This window comes from Salvelinus fontinalis, chromosome 3, assembly GCF_029448725.1.
Source record: "Salvelinus fontinalis isolate EN_2023a chromosome 3, ASM2944872v1, whole genome shotgun sequence".
In the NCBI taxonomy this organism is placed as follows: Eukaryota; Metazoa; Chordata; class Actinopteri; order Salmoniformes; family Salmonidae; genus Salvelinus; species Salvelinus fontinalis.
The window spans coordinates 40,480,167-40,501,460 of record NC_074667.1 but is presented as its reverse complement, the minus strand read 5'-3'; the positions used below and the strand labels follow the sequence as shown (position 1 = coordinate 40,501,460).

Below are 21,294 nucleotides of genomic sequence, written 5' to 3'. Positions count from 1 at the left end.
ATGTTTATGTTAGGTTGAGTGCACTTACGTCATCTTTGTGTAGATCCAGCAACACCTTCAATTTCATCATTGAGAAAGTAAGAATTATGACAGACTTATCTTTACCATACCATGTGGTACTTAGACACATAACAGATGGTGTGGGGCATGGATTTGTCTCGACATAAAGATTAGCCAATTTGAGGCTCTAAAAACATCAGGCAATCTTCCAAGTGAGTGAAACAGGGTTTCCAAATCAATACATTTTCTTAGTATGCTATGCAAAAAAAAGCAACAATGGTATAAGAAATAGACTGAAAATATTTATTATTCCAGTAAAGAGTCCTTACAAAAACTATTTTCATATACTTTTAACCAGTTCAAATGTATAGCTAGCTAACAATCATACATCATAGTAAAGCATACAGTTTTACAAGACATACAGACAATTTAACATGTAGTAGCCTACTGTTCTGGCATTTTAATGGCAATACATTTGGACAATTCAGGAGAGGTTGAGGAGTGTTTTACCCCTGTGAGACAAACACACGAACATTCACTTGATGTCAAAATAAATCTATTGACACAAACTCATTATTAAAAAACAAAAACATGATTTTAAAAAATGAAAGGAACTTGAGATATTGGAGAAAAATCTCCATGCATCAATGCAACATTGCACAAAAAAATGATGGTACACGAACGGACACAAACACACACACAGGCACTCTTTTACTCAAAACACACACACACACACACACACACACACACACACACACACACACACACTGTAAACACATCACAGTTTAACTTGGTCTTAACTTCCAGGCCATTGTTTCCGGTCTCTACCTTAAATTTCCTTTAGTGCCATGGTGCTAAGCATTGTATGTTGCTGTTCTCGTCACAAAAGGCAGCTGTCCAACTTTTCAGTCCAACAATAAACTGTCCCTATTACACAAGGTTGTGATACAAATGTGTAAATGAGAATGATATACTAAAAAGGAGTATAGTAGAATTGGCCATATGCATAGAAGTAGAGTTACTGTACCCGTCCCTTACTTTCATTACTGTTAACCGATTTACTGTTATTCTTTGACACCATGCAGACATCTTCTTCTTTCCAAAACATTCCATTAAAGGACAACAGAAAGAAGTGATATGATGTTCAAAAGATGACACAGCAGAATAAATCATTTGAATAATAAATAAGGTCATAAGTGCTAGAGAGGGAAAGCCAGATCTAAAGAAGTACATAGAACTGATGTTCTTGTGGAGTTCCTTCCAGTCAAAGAGTCAGGTATCAAGATGTTTTGAGATTGGCAGACATTTCAGCAGAAGTCACTTTGGATGTCTATGAAGTGTTCATATATTGGGAATGACCTTGGGACTCGAAGATGACCATCTCCATACTCTACGCATAGAAACCTAAATTCTTGCTCCCTTTCTGTTCATTTAGTTTTCTTCACCATCGTCTCCCTCTTCTTTTTTATTTTATTTCTCACTTACTCCGTTATAGACCTGACAGAAAAGGAGACAAATTGCATTGGTCCCCTATGGCGCAGTACCTGTACCTATTCTCTGTAAGTATGATCATGTCTGAGGTCCAAGTCCATTCCTGATCAGACGGTATGTTTCATCTAACCAAGTTTCCTCCTCTTCTCATATCAGTGGTGACAGGATCACCAGTCGTCCATCAGCAAACAGGTCAATCTCTTCTCGCTTTCAATGAGAGTTTACATCAGCTCAATATTTGGGGACACTGATTTTTGGTAAACTCACTTTGGTTAGCCAAGGTCATTGGCTTGTTCAAGTGTCACTGAATCTTTGAGAGTCCATTAGCTAATAGGAGCCTGAGTGGGATGGTGGAGCGGGACACAGTTGACGGCAGTTTATGCAGCCCTGTGAAGAGATAGAGGACCAGATTAGGGAATCAGCCTATCACAACGTGTGTGAGCATGCGTACATGCATGCAGGATTGTGTATCTGTGTGTGACCCCAACATACCGAATGCTCTGATGAGTTCCCTCTGTACAGTCCATGTGAGAGTGTTGATCAGACAGGCAGAGGTTAGCCCGGCAAACAGTATGTTATACAGGAAGACGATGTGGAAGTTTCCCAGCCAGTTAAACCGACCAAAGTCTCCCAGCAGATCAAACCGGGTGATCCCTGAATCATCAAGACCAAAGGACCAAACCATTACATGGTTAATGTTTAGAAAAAGCATCTATTTGTTGGTATTTTATATGTATGTCAGTCTATCATACAAGAGCACCTGGCACCAAGTCCTCCTCTGCAGACTTACCCAAAGTCCTAGAAAATACAGGCAGAGCTGAGCTGAGCACCAATAGAGACACACAGTTCCCAATAATCTGAGAAAAGACAGCAAGAAAGTTGGGTTATTATGAGAATGCCCTACGGAAGAGAGAGCGAGCAGTGTGTGTGTGTGCCAGTGTGTACCTGTGTCAGTGTGGTGTCCTGTGCACGGGGGCGTAGTCCAGTGAACAGTGGAGAGCTGTAGAAACCCACTACTGAGGAGATCATGAGATACAGGATGAGGATCACCTGCACTGCAGCCCCTAACGAACCAAACATGGAGAACGAGGCAGCGCCCAGGAGAGGGTCCTTCAAGAGGAGAGAGAGAAAGTTAATACTATTTACATCCTGTGATAATACAATTAAAATGTCAGTAGTACACACATTTTATAAACTCTGTTTCATAGTGTATACAGGTCTACTATAGCTCTACTATGCTATACAGTGTCACTTAAACAGTTACTAGGCAAGAACTAGTAACGACAACATATCTTTGTTTGAATTAAATATTTGCTGAATTATTAGTTATTGCTTGTAAAGGAAAGCATCCCCTCACCTCCATCCCTCGAGGCATAGCTGTATCGTCAAACAGCAACTCCACCACATGGTAACACACAATGAGCACACACACCACCTGGGAAAGAGAACAACACTCACAGCCAATCAAAAAACACACAACATTTTGAATGAGGATGTTATGTCAGGTGTGTGCCAGCAGGCGAGGTGAGTGGTGAGTCTGCCTCTCCTCACCGTTACAGCCAGCAGCAACAGCATGGCCAATGGGTATCCTAGGTTACGCTGCCATGGTGACGCTCTCTTCCGTATCTCTGAAGGCAAAAACAGAAATCCAGAGTTAGTGTCTGAGAATCAGTCTTTTTATCGTTTGGAGTTTTTCCTGACCACTTGACCTGACGGGACAAACTCCAGGCCCTACTTACAGCCAGTTTTCCTGACCAGGCCTCAAAGCGTAGGACATGTTCTGTGTTTCTAGGAAAGTCAATGGTTCTTACTAGAGGTCGACCGATTAATCGGAATGGCCGATTAATTAGGGCCGATTTCAAGTTTTCATAACAATCGGTAATTGGCACTTTTGGACTCCGATTATGGCCGATTATATTGCAATCCACGAGGAGACTGCGTGACAGGCTGACCACCTGTTATGCGAGTGCAGTTGCTATCTTGCATTAAACTTATCTTATGAAAAACAATCAATCTTAACATAATCACTAGTTAACTACACATGGTTGATGATATTACTAGTTTAACTAGCTTGTCCTGCGTTGCATATAATCAATGCGGTGCCTGAAATTGTGTCACTTCTCTTGCGTTCAGTGTAAGCAGAGTCAGGGTATATGCAGCAGTTTGGGTTGCGAACTGTGTGAAGACCATTTCTTCGTAACAAAGACCATAATTAATTTGCCAGAATTTTACATAATTATGACATAACATTGAAGGTTGTGCAATGTAAAAGCAATATTTAGACTTGGGGTTGCCACCCGTTCAATAAAATACGGAACGGTTCCGTATTTCACTGAAAGAATAAACGCTTTGTTTTCGAAATGATAGTTTCCGGATATTACCATATTAATGACCTAATGCTCATATTTCTGTGTGTTATTATATTATAATTAAGTCTATGATTTGATAGAGCAGTCTGACTGAGTGGTGGTAGGCAGCAGCATGCTCGTAAGCATTTATTCAAACCTAACTTTCCTCCGTTTGCCAGCAACTTTTCGCAATGCTTGAAGTACAGCGCTGTTTTTGACTTCAAGTCTATCAACCCCCAAGATTATGCTGGCAATACTATGGTGCCTATAAGAACATCCAATAGTCAAAGGTCTATGAAATACAAATGTTATAGAGAGAAATAGTCCTATAATAACTACAACCTAAAACTTCTTAACTGGGAATATTGAAGACTCATGTTAAAAGGAACAACGAGCTTTCATATGTTCTGAGCAAGGAACTTAAGTTAAGTTAGCTTTTTCACATGGCACATATTGCACTTTTACTTTCTTCTCCAACACTGGGTTTTTGCATTATTTAAACCAAATTGAACATGTTTCATTATTTATTTGAGACTAAATTGATTTTATTTATGTATTATATTAAGTTAAAATAAAAGTGTTCATTGAGTATTGTTGTAATTGTCATTATTACAAATATATATTTTAAAAATATTTTTAAAACGTCAGATTAAATCGGTATCTGCTTTTATTGGTCCTCCAATAATCGGTATCGGCGTTGAAAAATCATAATCGGTCGACCTCTAGTTCTTACCCAGAGCAATCCGCCGGGCCTGAATGTTGAGGAACCGGTTCCTCAGAACCTCTGCATTCACATTAATCCATAACAAGGTCCCACCTACAGAGGAAAGAGAGAGTTGTAATTTTGTGATAAGCTTCTATTCATTCACTTTAAAGAGAATTAGCATCACTTTAATTATGCATGAAAGCGACAAATTATGGCATAAAATTGACATATGTTATATCATGGATATACAGTACGTTATGTCATGAGACTTACTAGTGAGGTTCCTGGATAGAGAGGCCTCTTCAAACTCAGCACAACTCATTGTCTCATCAAGGTCCTCCAGCAACTGATGATGGAAGACATTAAGGGAGTCACACCAGCACACACATACAATGGTGTACACCGATACACAACGCTATATACAGCTCTGGAAAGAATTGAACTGCAAAATTAGCAGTTTCTCTGGTTTTACTAAAACTTGCTTCCTTCTGCTCTGACAATGTTCCCCAACTCTGAGGATTGGTTTTTCCAGCAGGACAATGCTCCATGCCACACAGCCAGGTAAATCAGGGTGTGGATGTAGGACCAGATCAAGACCCTGTCATGGCCTGGGCTGGCCATGACAGACCTGAACCCCGTTGAAAACCTCTGGAATGTGATTAAGATTGGTGGAGAGCATGCCAAGACGCATGAAAGCTGTGATTGAAAATCAGGGTTATTCCACCAAATATTACTTTCTGAACTCTTCCTAAGTTAAAACATTAGTATTGTGTTTAAAAATGAATATTAACTTATTTTCTTTGCATTATTCGAGGTCTGACAACACTGCATTGTTTTTGTTATTTTGACCAGTTGTCACTTTCTGGAAATAAATGCTCTAAATGACAATATTTTTATTTGGAATTTGGGAGAAATGTTGTCAGTAGTTTATAGAATAAAAGAAAAATGTTAATTTTACCCAAACACATAGTGGGGCAAAAAAGTACTTAGTCAGCCACCAATTGTGCAAGTTCTCCCACTTAAAAAGATGAGAGAGGCCTGTAATTTATCATCACAGGTGTACACTTCAAATATGACAGACAAAATGAGAAAAAAATCCAGAAAATCACATTGTAGGATTTTTAATGAATTTATTTGCAAATTATGGTGGAAAATAAGTATTTGGTCACCTACAAACAAGCAAGAGTTCTGGCTCTCACAGACCTGTAACTTCTTCTTTAAGAGGCTCCTCTGTCCTCCACTCGTTACCTGTATTAATGGCACCTGTTTGAACTTGTTATCAGTGTAAAAGACACCTGTCCACAACCTCAAACAGTCACACTCCAAACTCCACTATGGCCAAGACCAAAGAGCTGTCAAAGGACACCAGAAACAAAATTGTAGACCTGCACCAGGCTGGGAAGACTGAATCTGCAATAGGTAAGCAGCTTGGTTTGAAGAAATCAACTGTGGGAGCAATTATTAGGAAATGGAAGACATACAAGACCACTGATAATCTCCCTCGATCTGGGGCTCCACGCAAGATCTCACCCCGTGGGGTCAAAATGATCACAAGAACGGTGAGCAAAAATCCCAGAACCACACGGGGGGACCTAGTGAATGACCTGCAGAGAGCTGGGACCAAAGTAACAAGGCCTACCATCAGTAACACACTACGCCGCCAGGGACTCAAATCCTGCAGTGCCAGACGTGTCCCCCTGCTTAAGCCAGTACATGTCCAGGCCCGTCTGAAGTTTGCTAGAGAGCATTTGGATGATCCAGAAGAAGATTGGGAGAATGTCATATGGTCAGATGAAACAAAAATATAACTTTTTGGTAAAAACTCAACTCGTCGTGTTTGGAGGACAAAGAATACTGAGTTGCATCCAAAGAACACCATACCTACTGTGAAGCATGGGGGTGGAAACATCATGCTTTGGGGCTGTTTTTCTGCAAAGGGACCAGGGCGACTGATCCGTGTAAAGGACAGAATGAATGGGGCCATGTATCGTGAGATTTTGAGTGAAAACCTCCTTCCATCAGCAAGGGCATTGAAGATGAAACGTGGCTGGGTCTTTCAGCATGACAATGATCCCAAACACACTGCCCGGACAACGAAGGAGTGGCTTCGTAAGAAGCATTTCAAGGTCCTGGAGTGGCCTAGCTAGTCTCCAGATCTCAACCCCATAGAAAATCTTTGGAGGGAGTTGAAAGTCCGTGCTGCCCAGCAACAGCCCCAAAACATCACTGCTCTAGAGGAGATCTGCATGGAGGAATGGGCCAAAATACCAGCAACAGTCTGTGAAAACCTCATAGATTACTGCACCTGTACATAGCCCATCTATAATTTAGCCCAAACAACTACCTCTTTACCTACTGTATTTATTTATTTTGCTCCTTTGCACCCCATTATTTCTATCTCTACTTTGCACCTTCTTCCACTGCAAACCAACCATTCCAGTGTTTTTTTACTTGCTATATTGTATTTACTTCGCCACCATGGCCTTTTTTATATTTTTATTTATTAATATATTTTATTTGCCTTCACCTCCCTTCTCACCTCACTTGCTCACACTGTATATAGACTTATTTTTCACTGTATTATTGACTGTATGTTTGTTCTACTCCATGTGTAACTATGTGTTGTTGTATGTGTCGAACTGCTTTGCTTTATCTTGGCCAGGTCGCAATTGTAAATGAGAACGTGTTCTCAATTTGCCTACCTGGTTAAATAAAGGTGAAAAAAAAAAAAAAAAGACTTGCAGAAAACGTTTGACCTCTGTCATTGCCAACAAAGGGTATATAAAAGTATTGAGATCAACTTTTGTTATTGACCAAATACTTATTTCCCACCATAATTTGCAAATAAATTCATTAAAAATCCTACAATGTGATTTTCTGGATTTTTTCCCCTCATAGTTGAAGTGTACCTATGATGAAAATTACAGGCCTCTCTCATCTTTTTAAGTGGGAGAACTTGTACAATTGGTGGCTGACTAAATACTTTTTTGCCCCACTGTATCTATAAATAGTAAAACCAGAGAAAGTGATAATTTTGCAGTGGTCTCTTAATTTTTTCCAGAGCTGTACAGACAGCACATAAACTAAAGGACAAAAACACCCCAGCATGAGTCTTACACAGACACACTCACCCTTGGTTTGACCAGTAGCCTTCCTGTGACGCTGAACATGCGTGATAGTCCCAGAGGAGTGCATACTGTGGGAGACACAGGGGATACAATCATATAATATAGAAATACAGTCATCCTCATATTTATGAAATGCCCCTGGCCCGGCGCTGGGTAAACATGTACTGTACTTACACAACAGCAGCAGGACTCCGAACAAGGATATGCAGGAGTACAGATAAGGCAGGTAATACTCCCACAGATCTGAGACAAACGATTTCACACATTACAGATTCATTCCTAAATTTAACTTACATTTCACATTTGCAATTAACAATGGCAACAGACAAAATATGAGAAGAGGTGGAAGGTAAAAGACGAAAAGCACATAAAACAGTTTTAAGGATGTGAAAGTGAGAGAAAAGGGGGAGAGATCGAGAGAGAGAGAAGGAGAAAATGGGTTGTTTTACCGTAAAGACTCTGTCTGGCCATGTTGTCATCAAGGATGGCTGATGCCACCCACACCATCCCCAACACGAGCAGGGTCAGGAGGAAGAGGACTACTGCTGTCTCATACAGACGGGCCATCACACCCTGTGTACAGAGGGTATACAAACGTTATACCACATGTTATATACACTGAGTGTACAAAAACACTAGGAACACCCTCCTAATATTGAGTTGGACCCCCCCTTTTCCCTAAAAGCCCCAATTCGTCGGGGCATGGACTCTACAAGGTGTCGAAAGCGTTCCACAGGGATCCTGGCCCATGTTGACTCCAATGTTTCCCCACAGTTGTGTCAAGTTGGCTGGATGTCCTTTGAGTGGTGGACCATTCTTGATACACATAGCAAGCTGTTGAGTGTGAAAACCCCAGCAGCGTTGCAGTTCTTGACAGACTCAACCCGGTGCACCTGGCACCTACTGCCTATCCATGTGTCAATTGACTGAAGGCTTAAAAATCCTTCTTTAATCTGTCTCCTCCCCTTCATCTACACTGATTGAACTGGATTTTACAATATCAATAAGGGATTTTAGCTTTCACCTCTATTCACCTGGTCAGTCTGTCATGGAAAGAGCACTCAGTGTACATATACATGATGCTCTTTCATTAGCCTGGTCCGAGGTCTGTTTGTGCTTCAGCCAACTCATCCCAATCATCATGTCATCACAACACTCAGTAGATTTGGCTCGAGCACATCTGCTACCAGTCTGCTCTGTCACTGAAGCAGGTACCTTTTTGGATCCAGCGAAGCCCTCAGACTCAGTGAAGAAGTAGGCAAAGGGCAGGAGGAAGACCAGGGATAGGTTGGAGAAGAGGAAGACTATATTCCACAGTCCTGTATTGAGAGATGGAGACAGACAGTGTTACAGACAGTGTTAGAGACAGTGAGAGGTTCACTCTCTACATGCTATACACTCATAGAAAAAAAGGCGCTAGCTAGAATCTAAAAGGGTTCTTCGGCTATCCCCATAGGAGTACACTTTGAAGAAACCGTTTTTGTTCCAACTAGAACCCTTTTGGTTCCAGGTAGAACCCTTTCCACAGAGGGTCCTACATGGAACCCAAAAGGGTTCTACCTGGAACCAAAAAGGGTTCTCCTATGGGGACAGCCGAAGAACCCTTATGGAACCTATTGTTCTAAGAGTGAGGTCTCTAGTGGAGTTTCATAAACGTTTGTTTTAAAAGTTCAAGGCTCTGAGGAGCTCGTCCCGTAGTCTTATCATCACCACTGAGTAAAGGTAATAGCTACACCCTTAGCAACCTGTGGTGGACTGCAAATTCTCTGAACAAATTAAATGGGAAAGCAAATATGTGAAGCATATGCACTGAACCAACTACCTGCTGAGAAGATCTTTCATTAGCACATGACTTTAAACTGTCATTCATCCTTCGCACAAACAAAATGTCTGTATGCATTAGGTGTGTCAGTCAGGTGTGTGTGTGTGTGTGTGTGTGTATGTTAATGTAGCTGCTTGTGTGTGTTTACCGTGTATAAGGGATCCGTTAAGCCACTGCATGTAGTAGCTCTGTGGGAAGGAGAGCAGGACCTCGTTGGACAAGATGGAGAGTGGTAGGAGTAGAACAGCGCCCACAGAGACAGAGAGAGTGAACGTACAGAGCCACAGCCTAGAGAAAGACAAAGAGAAAAATTGATTTTTTACAAAAGAAGCAGCAGTCCCATATGATACATAGAAATATCAGATATGTAGGTAGGTTCAGTATATTGGTTTTCTGACATTCTGTGGCAGAATAGATATGATTGGTGGTAATAAAGCCTCTATTGTTCAAAGTTACTCACGCAATTTTGTTGACTGTTGCATCTTCACTGTTATCTACAATTTAAAGAACACAACGCAATTGTTAGTATGGCTTACAGAAAGAGAAAAAAGTGTGTGGGGTTGAGGGGATAGACGGGCTGTGCAAGAAGCTGGGAACCTGATCAAAGACAAGACCTCCTTCCCCTAAATTCCTGAGGGGCGACAAGCACACATTGCTCATTTCTCACCAGTGGTGTAGTGGAGGGTATATGCAGGTATACCTTTTTAGGCCCAGCAATGTGCACAGGGCAGTAGGACTACACGTGAATATTCCAAAATGCAATTTGTGTGAAAACACTGTTCCAAAACGCTCACCGCACATGCAAGCGGTTTCATGGACAGAAATGGAAAGATCTGTTAGAAAGAGGGGGGATTTAAAGATGCAACAACTATCATGGGTTGCTAATAAGATTAGGATAATGCCTTTGGCTGGTAGACAATGAAATAACTTTGAAAGGAAACCAATAGAACAGGAGAAGACATTTGATTAAGTCTTCATAAGAATAATTGCCTCCATGTTTATATGGCGGGATTTTGGCCATAGGCCAAAAGGTAAGAAGAAGAAAGGTAAGACACGCCTCATAATATGAAGCAAAATGTCCAGGTTTCAAACAAATTAAGGAACAGGAAAATATAGTGATGTGAATGACAGGCCTAACTGTCTTCTAGTAGATGGAAAGCCTTTCCCAAAAACCTGCTCTATGAAATGTTAACTAGCTACAAAGTAGCCCATGCCTACCTGTCAGAATGATGTCATGATGATTATTTTAATCAATCAAATGCCATTTATTTAGCAAATTCCATCTCATGTGCTACAGAAACACTGCTTATAAAACAATAGTGCTAGATGCCTGCACACTTGAATTAAAGGTAAACTACTCTAAAAAAAAAAAAAAAATGAGATTTTTCCCAGACCTCATGTGGTTTAAGCATTATTATAGACTTAGAACATACAATTTTGTTGATTTTCTGTAAAAAAAAAAAAAAAAAAAAAAAAAAAAAAAAAAAAATGTGACAGAATGAATACCTGAATTTTGGGGGGGGGGGGAAATCTGAAACCGGTGAATTACTGACTCAGTTGATCTGTTTCAATAGTAGGCCTACTATTAGCCTACTACACAGTACAGTTTGGGTTGGCCTGACTGTGAAAGACCAATATGGGATTCATAATTTTAGGTCATTCAGAGAGTATGTCACTGTTTCTCATAGAAGTTTTCACACGGTGTGATTCCTTCAGGCCGTTTGGAAAAATGTTGGCAAAACACCCACTTCTCCAGGCACCACTACACCACTGATTCTAACAAACACCTGCAGGCTAAAACTGTTCTTGGAGTAACAATTATAAATGACACACATGTTTGCACATGTGTGGAAGAGTGTTTGTGTGTGATCAAACAAAGCAAATTATTGTGTAGGCCTATGTACAGTGTGTCTGTGTGTAAGGCTGTGTGTGTCTGTGTGTCTGTGCGCGTGCGTGTGCGTGTGTGTGCGCGCGCGCGTGCGCGTGTGTCTATGCGTGTGTTTATGCTGCAGGCTACAAACCAGGAACCGGAAATAAGATTATTTCTGAAAGCAGGAAATTAAATTGCCCAAAAGCAAACCGCTAATCCTTATCAAAGTACAGTAATATATTGTTTGAAGATCTCTGGGCCCCGTATGTGTATGGCCCTGATCCGTGACTGATCGGTCAGCTATTTCCAACAACTGAACAAATCAGTGCACAATTTAGTACGCATGTGCAAGTGTTGGGAAAAGGGGTGGGGGTGGTATTGAACAATTTGCTAACCAGTCCCCTTACGATGAACAATTTTGTCATAAAAACGGAATTATCATATTTGGCACAGGCTTCGAAGTTGAGGCTTATTTCATACCCCAATGTTTTGTACCAGCAAATTAAGACTGGATAGACAGCCTAAGTGCAGAGTCCTTTGTTGGTTAAAGTAAAACCCATGGAGCTCTCTGTTTCCCCCTTACTTCTCTATCTCTGGCATCCTACATGGTTTACACACTACACAAGAGATATTACTAGAACGGAACCATAGCCAGAAACATCTGGTTTGTGAAAACCCCCAGTCCACACACCCATATTGGCTGTCCATGGGGTGCTGCAGACCGTGCATTCCTGACTAGGTGGGCGCTGGCGCTGGGTGTGTGTGTGTGTGTGTGTGTGTGTGTGTGTGTGTGTGTGTGTGTGTGTGTGTGTGTGTGTGTGTGTGTGTGCGCGCGCGCGCGCGTCTGTCCAAGTGTGTGTCTAAGTGTGTTGTGTGGAGGTTGTTGTGCACTGTGTATGCCCTACGGAGCGTATTATTATCCCAGGGGAACATTTCTTGCGCCCCTCGCCCAGTCTAACAGGACAGAGGATCCGGGAGACCAAGGGAGGTTGCATAACAGCCTCTGGCTGTAATTTGTACCAGAGTGTATTTTGGAAAGCATCCTGTCCGCCATACCAACGCTTGCTGTAAATTCCTGATGGAAACATACACTCACAAGTGAAGTGGGGGCTGCTGCAGTGAAAAACACCCTAGCTCATGCCTGCACACATACAGTTATTATGACTCCTTCATAGTAAACAACAACTTGTTTATGCAGACATACAAAATCTATACACAGCAGTGTGAAGCAAGGGCAAACATATGCCGATATATGCATTTACAGTACCTTTGGAAAGTATTCAGAACCCTTGACCGTTTACACATTTTGTTACGTTACAGCCTTGTTCTAAAATGGATTAAATACATTTCAAAAATCCTCTGCAATCTACACACAATACCCCATAATGGCAAAACAAAAACAAGTTAGACATTTTTGCAAATGTATTAAATATAAAAAACAGACATAGCTTATTTACATAAGTATTCAGACCCTTCGCTATGAGACTCGAAGTTGAGCTCAGGTGTATCCTGTTTCCATTGATCATCCTTGAGATGTTTCTACAACTTGGAGTCCACCGGTGGTAAATTCAATAGCTTGGACATAATTTGGAAAGGCACACACCTGTCTATATAAGGTCCCACAGTGCATGTCGGAGCAAAAACCAAGCCATGAGGTTGAAGGAAGTGTCCGTAGAGCGCTGAGACAGGACAGACACAGATCTGGGGAAGGGGACGAAAACATTTCTGCAGCGTTGAAGGTCCCCAAGAACACAGTGGCCTCCATCATTCTGAAATAGATGAAGTTTGGAACAACCAAGACTCTTCTTAGAGCTGGCCGCCTGGTCAAACTGAGCAATCGGGGGAGAAGGGTCTTGGTCAGTGAGGTGACCGAGAACACTCGATGGTCACTCTGAGTTCTAAAGTTTCTCTGTGGGGATGGGAGAACCTTCCAGAAGGACAACCATCTCTGCAGCACTCCACCAATCAGGCCTTTATCTTAGAGTTGCCAGACGGAAGCCACTCCTCAGTAAAAGGCCCATGACAGCCAGCTTGGAGTTTGCCAAACGTTACCTAAAGACTCTCAGACCATAAGAAACAAGATTCTCTGGTCTGATAAAACCAAGATTGAACTTTTTGGCCTGAATACCAAGCATCACATCTGGAGGAAACCTGGCACCATCCCTATGGTGAAGCATGGTTGTGGCAGCATCATGCTGTGGGGATGTTTTTCAGCAGCAGGGACTGGAAGACTAGTCAGGATTGAGGGAAAGATGAACAGAGCAAAGTACAGAGATCCTTGATAAAATCCCGCACCAGAGCGCTCAGGACCTCAGACTGGGGCGACGGTTCCCCTTCCAACAGAACAACGACCCTAAGCACACAGCCAAGACAACGCAGGAGTGGCTTCGAGACAAGTCTCTGAATGTCCTTGAGTGGCCGAGCCAGAGCCCGGACTTGAACAAGCATTTCTGGAGAGACCTGAAAATAGCTGTGCAGCAACGCTCCCTATACAACCTGACAGAGCTTGAGAGGATCTACAGAGAAGAATGGGAGAAACTCCCCAAATACAAGTGGTGCAAGCTTGTAGCGTCACACTCATTAAGACTCACTACCAAAGGTGCTTCAAAAAAATATTGAGTAAAAGGTCTGAATAATATATTTTAGTTTTGTATTTTTCTTTTTTATAAATTAGCAAAAATGTCAAAAACCTGTTTCTGCTGTGTCATTATGGGGTATTGTGTCTAGATTGAAGTGGGAAAAAACTATGTAATCCATTTAAGAATAAGGATGTAAAGTAACAAAATGGGGAAAAAGTCAATGGGTCTGAATACTTTCCGAAGGCCATGTATACATATATACGGCCGTCCTGGCTGTAATACAACACCTACATGTACAGGACCAAAGGAGGACATTGGGAGGCATACAGAACTATCAAGAGTCTAATCAATTACTTTTAGAGTTAAATCAGTAGTGTTGAGCCGCAGAAACCCAGCAGACCTTGCAGTCCACTGTGACCTGGCCTCCACTCCACTGACCGTTTACCTCAGACTCACACGTACCTATGGTAAACTCAGCATTCCTCTTGTAGTGGGTGATGACCAGATAGGAGACAATGTAGAGACATATGAAAAGCAGGACACAGATCTGTGGAGATAAAAACACTGAGATCAACATTTAGGATCAAACTTCCTATGATTAATCCATGCTAATTGTGGGAATAAGTCAAGAATCTTTTATTATTCGGTTATTGTAGCAAAAGGTCATCCATTTTTTTTAAAGTTTTAAAAACAATTATAATAAATAAAAAATGTCAAAAATGTGTAGAATTACACAAAATGATGGTTCTCTCTGCTGTCAAGAGGGAGGCCCGCTAAAAAAAATTGTTTGCAATGTGGGGGGAGGGGGGTATGGATGTGGGTACGCAGACCCGCGAGCAACTGCGGCCCCCCCATACGAGTTAAGATTTTGTTGTGGCCCCCAACCCCATCCAAGTTGGCCATCCCTAGTCTAGGCCTCCCTGCACTCATTAATTCATGTTGTCACGTTCTGTTGAATAATTCAACAAGTGTCAATAGCAGGATACGCTTGGATTAGAAATCAACATCCTTGGATTTAGATTACATGCTTTACATTGTTTGCGAAATCAGACATAATATCACTAAAATCCAACGGTTCATTTTCAGGAGATGCTTTAATTTCAGCGCATCTAATTTGTTAACATTTCAACTGTACCAAATTATAACTTTTTTTCAATTCCACAATGTACACGAATCAAAATGAATCAAAATAAAGTTATCTTTCCTCTCTTTCTTATGATGCAAGTGTCGAGATGATGTGTTAAATCCCCAACAAAACTTTTGTGTTCTTATAGACGCGATGGAAAGACGATGTATTCCATTGAGTCCATTTCAGCCAATACTGGGTGTGTTTGACAGGTCATTACAAATATATCCGCGGTCGTAACGTTAACGGGAAAAAACAACAGGCACACGCAAAAGCATGAAAGTGTCGCAGGAGAAAAATAAAACCAATCAGTCCAGCGAGATTTAAGTGACAAGTTAATTTTCCCCCCCTCACACAGGAAATAGTTGGCTGAAAAAGACATATGGGCGGGGACATGCGCATTGCTAGTTTGTTTTCTCGTCTCTATTTGCATTTATAAAGCAATAATTCACTCTATAGAGAAAATCCACACAACGCTGTTGTAGACCCCGAGTGTTGCTGTATAACAGAGGTGAGCAGGTTCGCACAGGGCAAACAAACACCAGACAAAGTCTTCAAGTCCTCTCTGTCACACTAATGCAGATCATTTACAGGCAGGCTTTTCAACCTCCAGCTGGTTCATCAAGACATCACCCCAATGATCTTAGAGATGACTGAACCCAGGAACACACAGGAGAGTCAATCATCTCCCTCTCTGTTACCCGCACTGTGTTTATTTTTGCTATGGTTGCCCGAGTAACATCATGCATGCCCTCTGTCAAAGCTGGGTGTCTTTATACTATCAAAGAGAAAACATGGATAAGACTGAACATGCACATTCTAGGGAGTGGAAAGTCAATTTTGTCATCCACGTCAAACTGTATATCTTGTTGTTTGTTTGAAGACTTCTGAACAAAAGCCAATAGACGCATGCTATGAACCCGTTTAGGCACATAACTCAGATTAGAGTGATTTATTGTTGCATGTGTGGCGAGATGAATGCAGATCAAAGCCTGCATAATCCAGGAGGCACATCCTAATGTACGTGAATCAATCACTGATCAGTAGAATCAAGTTGAACTCTGCATTCTCTCCCTTTACAACAAAATTAAGTTCTCGTTTATTATCGGAAAATGGAAGATCCCCAGGTTAGTGATACTGTACTGTCTGTAGGTAGGTAGCCTAACTGTATTACAGATGCTGAATTACATAATTGGAGTGGATTTCTAGTTACCAAATGAAGGTTTTGGCAATCTGTGACTGTGATTGAGCCCCTGGTTTTATAAACAGGGTCATCGGGATTAGTTATGTAGTAGATAGATGAGGGGGTCAGATGATCAGGATTACCAGATTAAGCAACGAGAGAGTGGAGAGGAGACCGGCTGGGATTACAAAAAAAGACAAAAACATAACAAACAAAATACTCACATACCCACCGATCTCCTATAAAACAGAAATGACCAGACATTTTCTAAAATGGAGGACACTATTCTTCCAATTTAGGGAACAAGGAATGGCAGAAGTTCTGTGCCAGATTCAAAGCAACATATCCCCACCTTGGTCCGAATAAAGATGACGCAATCAGGATAACAGAGAGTGAAAAACATCATAATATCATAAATATGACATAAGGAGATAGCTACCTCTGATCCCGCAGGTAAGTAAATGTTCTGTTCCAGAATATTCCGGTGGTCTAATAAAATACTCCAATATAACATGTTATGAAGGTAAATAAAAACAGGGCTACATCCTATAACTGTAAATGTTATCAATGTGGGCACTCTTATCTGAATTTGATCATTGTAACAGGGAGAGAATCTGTGTCTGTGATGATGCCCTTAAATGTATACTTGGACATGATGTGCCTGCTGACTTGAATAATCATGTACATTTGATAAGCTTGACCCACAAATGGCAGCCACCACAGATTTACCTAGTGAGTGGATGAACGACAAGGCAGAATTGGATACCCCACCTCATAGCCTGCCCAGTGACACCAACATCCAATGAACTAGGGCAGAGCTCAGTAGTTGTAACAGATCATGTTTAGCATTAAGAACTACCTCACACATGCAATATACTGTATACTGTTAGTTTCTAAACCATTTTCACCTAATGTAAGTGTGGATTGACGTCATGTCCTTGCCAGTCTTTTTTGGAGTCTAATAAATCTACTGATGGAAACAATGTGGTGATGTCACTGCAATTATACCAGAGTTGAGTTGCAGGCTTAGCTGTATACAAGTAAAAGCTTTGTTAGAGCAATGGACTACAATATAAATACGCAACTGCAGAAAATGCCTAATTACAACTATTCATTTCCCATTCCCAAACTGAAAGACGTTGCTACAGAGTGACACAGTGCTTCAAATAGCCAACTGAGACATTCAGATGCTTAAAGTACATTATGTGTGACTTGCTCTGTAATAAAGCAAGCCATCTAAAACCAGTCCTTGGCCAGTACTAAGATACAGGCTGAAGAATAATAAACTAGGCTGGACTGAAACAGCCTAGGCATTCAGACATCTCAAAGAGAATGGAGCCCATGCTGGGCAGTTTGAGGATTTTGGGAGACAGGGGTTTTAAATCCACAGACCACAAAGCTGTAAGGTCTATGAGAACTTTGGGCCTCTTTACACTACAATACTTTGACAATGGATACTAGTTCCAGGAAAGATGATAGTGTAGTGTAAAAAGACAGATCTAGATTCAAATCTGCCTTTTAGAGATGTCTCCCACACCACCTGTCCCTGCAAGAATTACCTTAATATCAGTAGACAGCATTCTTGCTCTGTTAGCTAAATTGAAAATTAAAGGCTTATAAAAGATCCACACATTTGTGAATCGTTGCATTAATCAAATGTGCAACATTATGTATAATATGGTTTAGATGAGAAGCTCCTGTAGAGTTTGATTTGCTATCCTTAGTCCGTCATTGCAAATACAAATTTGTTCTTAACTTACTTGCCTAGTTAAATAAAATACATTTAAAAACATTTTGATTTTCTATATACTATGGTATTTACGGTATGGTAATAGCTGCACTCACACATGAAGCTGGAATGTGGCTTTGGCCACACCACATCCAAGGCTAAAGTAAGGTGTAAACAGAAAAGTTGCACATCTGATGTTGGAGATAGATCTTACTACACACATTTTACTGATGTAAATCCACCCTTTGATAGAAAGATGTGGGAGTGTGGGGGAGAGGGCAAACATAGCTCATGTCACAATGCTAACCAGCTTATGCCCAACAGCTCACAGCCCCAACAGCTAATGCCCAGCACGCTAATGCCCCAAACAAAAGCCCCACTCTGTATCAGAGCAAACTGCCAATAAATGGCAGACAGAGAATATGGAGCACCATTGAGGGTCCACAGCATATACAAGCAGCATATACTGTATATAGATGCTGCTGTATATAGATGCACTTTAAGTTGAGACTCCAATCCCAACAAACACAGCCATCATGTTCAGTCACAGCAAGACTGTCCTTTGTGAAGGACAAAACACCACAGGCCTGTTTTCTCCTCCTGAAGAGACAGACAGAGCCCCACTGAGGGCACCTTCACCTGCTCTAGTCCAGAGGACAACAGTGTTCCCTGTCTCAGCTCTGACGCACACTCCATCTGTCTGTCTGTTCCCACCTGTCTGTCTGTCATTCTGTCTTGTATTTCTCTGTATGTTTTTCTTTGTCTTTCTGACTTTCACATCAGAAATGTTTCCTCCCTCTCTCAGTCTGTCTCTATCCTCCTCTCTGCAGTTGTGTAAATACTTTCAGGTTAGGCTAGGCTACCAGCCCACTAGACAAACTCAAGTCCTGTGTGCTGAAAGATTTCTCCAGTATTTCCTATTAGTCAGTGGGCTGGACACTGATGTCGTAAAGACAGAACAAAAGATAACGGTCTCAGGCATGTTGTTAAAAGTTTGGATGTAAAGGTAAAACATCATATCATACAAATATTTTGCTTGTTAGTGCTGTACACAACAAGTATTTGCTGAATATTTCTGTGAGAAAAAGCACGCCTCTGATGACAGGTTGGGCTACTAATGCATGGCTCTGTCATTGAGACCCTGTTGTGTCCATTCTGCCCTACTGGAAAATAGAAGTGGAGGAATGTTATTATTGATACCTATGCATGTCACGGTACCTGTTAAGACTGAACAGCCTTTCAAAGGGCAGATGTAGGTCAAGAAAATTTGAACTAGCACTACCACTACTTGATTAAAAGGCTGCACACTCTGTCCAGCCTAAGGCACATATGACACACGTGCATGTGGATAGAAACACAATTTCCCACATAAAAGCGCAAAGATTAACGCTATTAGCAGCCTATATGCACTCACAGGAATGGGCGTTAGAAAATAGAGAAAGAGGAAGGGAGTCTGGAATGACTTAATGTCACCTGTATCAGTGAGTCAGACAGGCAGAAGAGACAGAGATCTACTGTGCTAAGCAGGGTCATAGGTCACTTCCCTGTGCTGCTGTGGTGATAGAGCCATCATGCCAGGATTACATGAGCACATACAGCACAACATTTAATGCAACAAATACTGGTCCAACTCCATTTTACACTACATAAAAATGGCAACAGGTTTGACATCCCATAACATAATGTGCTTTGAGCACATACCTGTGCAGCAATAACCAATCTTTACCACAAATACCCAGGTTCTCATTTTGACTCGGTTTTTAGAGCTGAATATTAGGTTAAATTAAAGTTAGTCTACATTGTACACTTCATTGATGCTGAGATGTTGATGCTTCAACATCTGGATCTACCAGTACACAGACAATGGTGTTAATAATTATAGTAAATGTAATTTATATCATCAAGAATGCAATAACTATCCTGCATCAGGCCTACTTGGTGAACTATCTAATTATTGTCTGATGTTTGTTGTTACATTATAGACATGTGTAAGATAAAAGTGCATGCTGCTGCACAATATTCTTGACCTCACATTTTTCTTTACCAAAAACACCGGAGGGACGCTGAAGGTATACATTAGTAATGGTAGGGCAAATGGGTAATTGAGAAATATGATACAGATACACAAATTCTAACAGCAAGTTCCTGGAATAGCCTACAGCCAGACATATTCAGCAAATTGTAAATGTTATGAGATACAATTGCATTTGCAGTTGGCTGGTGATCACAGCAGTGCAGCGAGAGCACTCCAATCAACAGGCAAGCTCTCAATTTCACCGCAGTCGACGAGAACAGACTGTACTTACTATGGTCTCTCTGACTCGGTCGTGGAAAAGCTGTTCCCGGACCGACACGTCTTCTGGAGCTTCCATGCTCCGACAACCATATCGCGGATTGTTCGCCCTTTATGTGGCTGAAATGTACATGTTTTCTGGTCCTTGTTGCTGCCTCATCAGACCAGAACAGCAGCGCAGCTTGTCCTCGTTCCTAGGCTGGCTCATGCAAATGAGTCGTGTCGCTGCCTCTCGGCTCTTGTGAACAGATTGTCCCTCTGCGCCACAATGGGCGTGCAGTTGTCGCGGTGCGGTGTCCAAAAATTAGCTTCTACCAATGACTGTATATAGTATACCCACATGAAAAAATACTGCAGTTTACTATAGAGTACTACAGTACTTACAATAGAATGCCATAGTAAACTGCAGTATACTGTAGAATACTATACTACACACTGTAGTATCCCTCTATCATGTGTAGTACTTACTATAGAATGGTGTATTATACTGTAGAATACTATAGTAAATTATACAGTATTATCCGCAAAAAACACTGTAGTAAATAGTACAGTAATGTCCGCAAAAACACAACACTTTTTTAACTATAGTAAAAACTACAGTATTACATTTGCATATACCCTGCCCAATCCCCTCCCCCATATCGCAAATTTGTGCCAACCATAAGTGAAAAAGTTGCATACCAAGTATTTAGCATATATTGTGTTCAGGCCACAGATGTCCACAATGCTGAAACTGACCTAGAAGAGAGGAAAAGGGAAAGATTGCCATTTTTTTATTTTTTACAAAATGCAAAAATTGTGTGTGTATGAAAGTATGTAGATATATGTGAATGCACTCCTTAGCGCCCCCACCCCTCTCCCCCACACAGTTGTGAGATATAACTTTAATGACATTATTATTTATTTTTTTAAACACTACAAACTCATGTCGGGGAAAAGGAAAAAGTGAAACTAATCTAAGCCTGTTCTGATAAAAATCTTAGGGCCTTCAGCCTCGGGGGATGCCTTGCTTGACCACA

At 41.2% G+C, this 21,294-nt stretch overlaps 1 protein-coding gene across 1 annotated transcript; it reads right to left on the bottom strand.

Annotated features, from left to right (window-relative positions):
* Nucleotides 1-282: 282 nt before the first annotated feature.
* On the bottom strand, nucleotides 283-20,561 carry LOC129847972 (limb region 1 homolog-like protein). The gene is made up of 16 exons (XM_055915553.1): nucleotides 20,289-20,561; nucleotides 14,407-14,491; nucleotides 9,956-9,989; nucleotides 9,644-9,783; nucleotides 8,889-8,992; nucleotides 8,123-8,246; nucleotides 7,848-7,916; nucleotides 7,677-7,741; nucleotides 4,819-4,891; nucleotides 4,573-4,656; nucleotides 3,043-3,119; nucleotides 2,849-2,926; nucleotides 2,437-2,601; nucleotides 2,282-2,348; nucleotides 1,984-2,145; nucleotides 283-1,878 (listed from the first exon to the last, which is right to left on the bottom strand). The coding sequence occupies exons 1-16, from the start codon at nucleotides 20,352-20,354 to the stop codon at nucleotides 1,793-1,795; spliced, it is 1,479 nt and encodes a 492-aa protein (XP_055771528.1). The 5' UTR covers nucleotides 20,355-20,561; the 3' UTR covers nucleotides 283-1,792.
* Nucleotides 20,562-21,294: the final 733 nt, after the last annotated feature.

Excerpts from the sequence above, each read along its gene's own strand:
- LOC129847972 (XM_055915553.1), bottom strand. The coding sequence starts at position 20,354 with ATGGAAGCTCCAGAAGACGTGTCGGTCCGGGAACAGCTTTTCCACGAC. Across the intron at positions 7,917-8,122 it reads GGCCAGACAGAGTCTTTACG|ATCTGTGGGAGTATTACCTG; the intron begins GTAAAACAACCC and ends CGTTTGTCTCAG. Across the intron at positions 2,146-2,281 it reads TGTATTTTCTAGGACTTTGG|GGATCACCCGGTTTGATCTG; the intron begins GTAAGTCTGCAG and ends TTGATGATTCAG.